The following is a 7,584-nucleotide window of genomic DNA, read 5'->3' on the forward strand; positions in this document are numbered from 1 at the left end:
TCCGAGCCTACCCATGACTCGTATCTCGCCCTTTCTTTTCTTGTTCATCCTAGTTATTGGTCCACCCTTGACTCGCAACTGAACCGGTAATTTGTTTCATCCGAGTTGCAAGCCGGCCCTTGACTCGTATCTGGGATCGTAGTTTTTTACTTGTCCGACTTGCAAGCCTACCCTCGACTCACAAACGGATCTGCATTTTTGTTTTTCATCACAATTGCAATCCCACTCTCGACTCGCAACTAGGCTCATAGATTGGTTCATTCCAATTGCAAGTCGACCCTTGACTCACAACTAGGCTCATAGTTTCGTAGTTTCCCTAGATGCATACCCACCCTCGACTTGCAAATAGGCTCGTAGTTATCCTAGTTGCAAGTTCTAACCTTGACTCGCAACTGGGCATGTGTTTGTTTTTCATCCCAGTTGCAAGTCCACACTCCAGTGACAACTTGGATTATAGTCAGTTATTGTCCCGGTTGCAAGTCCACCATCAACTCGCAAATGGCAACATAGTTCTTTGCAGTTGCCGATGTTGCAAGTCCACCCTTGACTCGCAACTAGGCCATTAGTTTGTGTCATCCCAATTGCAAGTCCACCCTTAACTCACAACTAGGCTCATGATTTCGTAGTTGTCCAAGTTGCAGGTTCACCTCGACGCTCAACTGGGCCCATAGTTTTGTTGTTATCCAGTTGCAAGTCCACCCTCCGACTCGCAACTAAGCCATTTGTTTTCATCCCACTTGCAAGTAAACCATTGAATCGCAACTGGTATCGCAGTTTTGTGCAGTTGTCCCAGTTGCAAGTCCACCCTCGACCAACAACTAGGCTCATAGTTTATTTTTCATCTCAGTTGCAAGCACACCCCTCCTTGTAACTGTGACTGTTGTTTATTTTCAATCTAGTTGCCAATCCACTCTCGACTCGCAATTAGACCCGTAGTTGTCCCAGTTGCAAGTCCACCCTCAAATAGCAACTGGTCCCATAGTTTTTTTGTAGTTGCCCCAATTCCAAGTCCACTCTTCACTCGCAACTAGGCATGTGTTTTATTTTTCATCCCAATTGCAAGTCCACCCTTCACTCGCAACTAGCCCCAAACCAATTTTTTTGTCCCAGATGCGAGTCCACCATTGACATGCAACTTGGCCCTTGATCTTTTTTTAACAGTTGCAAGTCCACGCTTGACTCCCAACTGGGCCTGACCTTTTTTGACCCAACTGCATGCCCAACGTCGGCCTGCAACTTGGCTCAACCCTTTTCTCATCCCATTTCTAAACCCACCATCAACTCACAACCAGGATATTTTTTGTCCTAGTTACAAGTCCACCATTGACATGTAACTAGACTTTTCGATCCCTTTTTTCTCAAGTTTGCAAGTCCACCGACTCACAATCGGGCCTGGTTTTTGGCCTCGGTTGCAAGTCCACCATCGACCCACAACTATGGTTGTTCTTGTCTCAGTTGCAAGTCCACCCTTGACGAGCAATTGGGCCCGACTTTGTTTGTCTTAGTTGCAAGTCCACCATCAACTCGCAACTACGACTTATTTTTTCTCAATTGCAAGTCCATCGTTGACTCGCAATTGAGCATGACTTTTTTTGCTTTAGTTGCAACTGGGAGAGGGGGGCCTTTTGTCCTAGTTGCAAGTCCATGCTAGACACACAACTCTGGATGAACCAATTTTTGTCCTAGTTCCAAATCCAACTACACCCCTGCCATGCAATTGGGGCCTGCCTTTTTTTCCAGTTGCAAGCCCACTGACGATATGTAACTCAGACTATGACCAATTTTTATCCCAGTTGCAACTCCACCCTTAATACGCGACAGGGAGCCCGACCCATTTTTGTCTCAGTTGCAACTCCATGCTCGACATGCAACTGGACCAGAAACCCTTTTTTGTACCAGTTGCAACTCCACGCTCGACATGCAACTGGACCAGAAACCCTTTTCTGTACCAGTTGCAAGTTCACCCTCGACATGCAATTGCATGTATGCAATGCGACAGGAATTACGGGCGGAAGGAGAGTTGTCCACGAGTTGTATGTCCACATTTTAAAAAATCATGATTTTTTCTTTTTTCCAATTTCATATATATTTTTTTACAAAAAGTCATGAATATTTTCTTAGAATTAGAAAATCTTTTGAAAATCACAATTGTTTTTATAAAAAATGAAGATTTTCCAAATTTGTGGACATTTTATTGTATTTTATTTTATTTTTCGAATTCTTGAACATTTTTCAAATTTGCCAATTGCGTTTTTTTATATATGCAAATCAATTTTTCCAAATAATGTTGAAATTTTTTTAAATGCACGATGATATTGTTTAAAAAATACGCAGCAATCATTAAATTTTGTGAGCTTTATTTGTTGAAAACCTGGGCGTTCCCAGCGTGTGCCTGGATTATGCGCTCGTCTTGGGCCTCTGCTTGTGCATACAGCAGGCTCCCGCGGAGGACTCATGTAAAGAGAAAAAAAGAATGCATACCTACGTGACACGGACACTCAAAATGCATCTGCTGATTGATCCGGATTTTGCCACTGTAGCTTGATGCCCATAGCTTTGGCAAGGGATAAAACTGAAGGCTTAGCCCAACAACAAAGAGACTACAAGGTCCGTCTCCTCTCCGATGGCCCTAGGGTCATGGGGCACGATGGATCTCGGCAAGGGCCGGCGGGAGGGTTCCGTTTTTAGTCGTTTCTTTCAGTTTTATTAGGGTTTGTGTCCTGTTCAGGAAGACGAGACGGCGGCGACTCCCTGAAGATGAAATAAAGGTCTCCCCGCTAGTCCCCGTTCCAGCGGCACGTCTAGCACCGTTGGTGGGCGTGTGGAGGTGTATCTCCGGCAGATCTATCTTTGGTGGATTTGCTCGGATCTCGTCGTTGTTCGTCTACGTTCGCGTATCTTCGGATTGGATCTTTCTGATCTACGTTATTCTTCATCTGCGGCGGTTGCTGTTCTGGTGCGCTGGTCCTACGGGGCCTTAGCACGACGACTTCCCGACTGTCTACTATAACAAGTTGTGCCTGACTCCGGTGATGGAGGTGCGATGACGGCGGCGCGCCTTCGGCTCGGTTCAATGCTGGTAATCGTCGCTAGGTGGTCTATGGATCTGGATGTAATTTTTACTATTTCTAGTATTCGTTGTACTGCCATAATTGAAGATGAATAAATCGGAAATTTTCTCGCAAAAAAAAGAGACTACAAAAACAGTTTGCCTAATTCACATCTAGATATTTTTTAAAAATGTCACATCTAAATTTCCACAAATAACGCAGTAATAAGAAACAAAAAAAAGCTGAAACAAAAATAAAGACCATAAACATAATGAACGTGAGGTTAGATGTTCACATCTATCCTAGACGGATCGAAAGCCCCCGTTTCGCCATACACATCGGTGGGTGCAATGCAAGCAGGCAGGTTCTACACGGAGCCGAGGTCGCCGGACGGCCGCCGTGTCCTCCGTTTCACGAGCTGTCCTTTCCTCTGCTCGCTTCCTTCTTGCTGGTTTTCGAGCCTTTCCGTTTCATATCTCCTTCCTTTCCTTTTTGGCCCGATCCGTTTCCAGGGTGTTCGTCCCGGACACGTACAAGGAAAGGAAAGGAAAGGCGACGTGATAAATATGGCCCTCGTTGTCCTCGTCGTCGATAATTTCCTTGGCCGTGGACGGACAGATCGATACGCCGACGTGACTTGTACGATCAGATCAAGCTTGCGAGCGAGACAGCCGGTAGATCCATGGACGACAACATGCTTGCTGGCTTGCTGGCGGGCGCCGGCCTCCCCGTGCGGCCGCCGGGCGGCGACACGCCGCTCCCCGACTCGTCGGAGCAGATCTACATCGCCCCCGTCGCGCTCCTCAAGATGCTCAAGCACGGTACGCAGCCAACTAATCGACGGCCAATCTTAAACAATCTTAAATTAATTGCGTTGATCTGATCTATCTATGGATGGTTGCAGCGCGCGCCGGGGTGCCGATGGAGGTGATGGGGCTGATGCTGGGGGAGTTCGTGGACGAGTACACGGTGACGGTGGTGGACGTGTTCGCGATGCCGCAGAGCGGCACGGGCGTGAGCGTGGAGGCTGTCGACCACGCCTTCCAGACCAACATGATGGACATGCTGCGGCAGACGGGGCGGCCGGAGATGGTGGTGGGCTGGTACCACTCCCACCCGGGCTTCGGCTGCTGGCTCTCGGGCACCGACGTCCAGACGCAGCTGAGCTTCGAGCAGCTCAACCCGCGCGCCGTCGCCGTCGTGATCGACCCCATCCAGAGCGTCAGAGGCAAGGTGGTCATGGACGCCTTCCGCCTCATCAACCCGACGGCGATGCTCACGGGCCACGAGCCGCGCCAGACCACGTCCAACGTCGGCGGCACCGTGCGCCCCTCCGTGGAGGCGCGCGTCCACGGCCTCGGCGTGCACTACTACTCGCTCGCCATCGGGCACCGGCAGAACGAGGTCGAGGAGCGCATGCTCGCCTGCCTCAACCGCAAGCGCTGGTCCGACGGGCTCGTCCTGCAGAGGTTCGAGGACGCGGAGAACGCCGGCGCCGTGAGCGGGATCCGGGACCTCGCGGTGCAGTACGACGCGCAGGTCAGGGAGGAGGACGTAACGCCGCCGGAGAGGCTGGCCGTGGTGAGGGCGGGCAGGCTGGACGCCAAGAAGCAGCTCGGGGAGAGAGCCGAGGCCGCCATGTCCGGCAACATCGTGCAGGCGCTGGGCATGATGCTCGACACGGTCACCTTCTAGGCAGTACGTATGTGACTTGGGTTTCATCGGTTCAGCACTATAATTGATTTGGGCCTGTTCCATAGTTGGATGATCTTCGTTTGTCTACGGTGATCGCTTTTTGCAAGGAGCTTTGCTACGGACATGTCTGCAAAAGATGGTGCTGAAGATATATTGACGATCGACTCTGCTCTTTTCGCCAAAAGAAAAAGAAATAAATCGACTCTGCTCTTCGGTTCTCTGAATAACCTTTCTGTGTTTTAAATTGACGAGTCAGCATCAAAATGACAGTTTAATCTCATGAGAGCATGGTTAATAATATAGCCAGCTGCTGGCTATATGATGTTGCCATGTCACATATAGTCAAGCTTATAGCCAACAAGTACAATAGCTAGATATAAATATGTACTACTACTTTTGATACATGGCCCACCCTACTGTCTCATAAAGTACTTAGGAGCATGTGTTGCGGCTGACTGTTAACTAGTAGTCCGCTTCTATTCTCTCTCCTCTTCTCTCTCTTTCAAGTAAGCAAGAATATAATAGTATTTAATGTTTTACAGCCCGCCTGCATCACCTTGTTGTATTTGTTCTGAGGGGCAGGCGCAGACAATACAACGTTCCTGCTGTCGAGCCCCTAGTGTTTCTTTCCAAAATGACATCGAGGATCATTGATCGGATTTTCAAATCCGTACAATATTTAACATTTTTAAACATTCTAGTATTACAATATATTGTGTATGGAAAACGACTAGAATCAGCCGGCTGATTACGCGCAGATTTTCGCCGCCACGCAGCCGTCAGATATGTGAGTACGATCGGACGACACATAACCTCTACTCAGCTTGACAGATCTTCTCCACGCGTGCCTTTGACACTTGACCATTTTCTGCAACATCATATATGTTGCAGAAGTCCTTTCATAACAAACTCATATTGTAAAAATGTTAAGATGAAAAAAAAAATCTGCAATGATACCTGTGTGCAGAAGTCCTTCCGGAACAACTTATGTTTTAAAAAAGTTAAGACATTTTTTTCTCTAACATAACCTCTGTTGCAAATGTTTCTGCAACATGAGGTCTGCTACAAACGGCTCTACAACAATGCATTTGTTGCAATGCTGAGGAAAAGGTTGGATCGATGGATGACTATCAAACAGCTGTGGAGGCGGCGGATCTTTTAAAAGGATCCGCCGGCCGATGCGTAGCGTCACCCTATGCGTATATGTATTGGAATATAAATAATTATTTAGTATAAACAGGGTAAATATTTTGTACTTCATAGCATTCACAATTGTAATATGTTTTGAATATTTCATTCTGGACTACATAAAAACTAAATGAGTGAATAAGGACATTAAAATGCGTCTATATACATCCAAATTAGAAAAACGTTAGAACATCTTATAATTGTGAATGAAGAGAATACACTGATGAAGCTCGGCAAATGGCCATATGGGATTTTGCCTGTCAATGAAAGTCGAAAGTCCTAATTGAAGGAAATATGCCCTAGAGGCAATAATAAAGTTATTATTTATTTCCTTATATCATGATAGATGTTTATTATTCATGCTAGAATTGTATTAACCGGAAACATAATACATGTGTGAATACATAGACAAACATAGTGTCACTAGTATGCCTCTACTTGACTAGCTCGTTGAATCAAAGATGGTTAAGTTTCCTAGCCATGGACAAAAGAGTTGTCATTTGATTAACGGGATCACATCATTAGGAGAATGATGTGATTGACATGACCCATTCCGTTAGCCTAGCACTTGATCGTTTAGTATATTGCTATTGCTTTCTTCATGACTTATACATGTTCCTATAACTATGAGAAATATGCAACTCCCGTTTACCGGAGGAACACTTTGGGTACTACCAAACGTCACAACGTAACTGGGTGATTATAAAGGAGTACTACAGGTGTCTCCGAAGGTACATGTTGAGTTGGCGTATTTCGAGATTAGGTTTTGTCACTCCGATTGTCGGAGAGGTATCTCTGGGCCCTCTCGGTAATGCACATATTTATAAGCCTTGCAAGCAATGTGACCAAATGAGTTGGTTACGGAATGATGCATTACGGAACGAGTAAAGAGACTTGCCGGTAACGAGATTGAACTAGGTATTTGATACCGACGATCAAATCTCGGACAAGTAACATACCGATGACAAAGGGAACAACGTATGTTGTTATGCGGTTTGACTGATAAAGATCTTCGTAGAATATGTAGGAACCAATATGGGCATCCAGGTTCCTCTATTGGTTATTGACCGAGAATAGTTCTAGGTCATGTCTACATAGTTCTCGAACCCGTAGGGTCCGCACGCTTAACGTTACGATGACAGTTTTATTATGAGTTTATAAGTTTTGATGTACCGAAGTTTGTTCGGAGTCCCGGATGTGATCACGGACGTAACAAGGAGTCTCGAAATGGTCGAGACATAAAGATCGATATATTGGAAGCCTATATTTGGACATCGGAATCGTTCCGGGTGAAATCGGCATTTTACCGGAGCACCGGGAGGTTACCGGAACCCCCCGGGGGGTTATTGGGCCTACATGGGCCTCGAGGGAGAAGGGGGAAGGAGGCAGGAGGGGGCCGCGCGCCCCTCCCCTTCCTAGTCCGAATAGTACAAGGGAAGGGGGCGGCGCCCCCCCCCCCCTTTCCTTCCCCTCTTCCTCCTCCTTCCCCCCTTCTCCTATTCCAACTAGGAAAGAAGGGAGTCCTACTCCCGGTGGGAGTAGGACTCCCCCCTTGGCGCGCCCTCCTTGGCCGGCCGCCTCCTTCCCCCTGGCTCCTTTATATACGGGGGCGGGGGGCACCCCATAGACACACAAGTTGATCTACGGATCG

At 47.2% G+C, this 7,584-nt stretch overlaps 1 protein-coding gene across 1 annotated transcript; it reads left to right on the forward strand.

The window, feature by feature from the left end:
• The first annotated feature begins 3,393 nt into the window (after window positions 1-3,393).
• Window positions 3,394-5,144, forward strand: LOC119340715 (26S proteasome non-ATPase regulatory subunit 14 homolog). Its single transcript, XM_037612635.1, has 2 exons — window positions 3,394-3,871; window positions 3,955-5,144. Exons 1-2 carry the CDS (start codon window positions 3,733-3,735, stop codon window positions 4,743-4,745), a joined length of 930 nt encoding a protein of 309 aa, XP_037468532.1. The 5' UTR covers window positions 3,394-3,732; the 3' UTR covers window positions 4,746-5,144.
• Window positions 5,145-7,584: the final 2,440 nt, after the last annotated feature.

The sequence above is a fragment of the Triticum dicoccoides genome, chromosome 7B (assembly GCF_002162155.2).
Source record: "Triticum dicoccoides isolate Atlit2015 ecotype Zavitan chromosome 7B, WEW_v2.0, whole genome shotgun sequence".
NCBI classification, from domain to species: Eukaryota; Viridiplantae; Streptophyta; class Magnoliopsida; order Poales; family Poaceae; genus Triticum; species Triticum dicoccoides.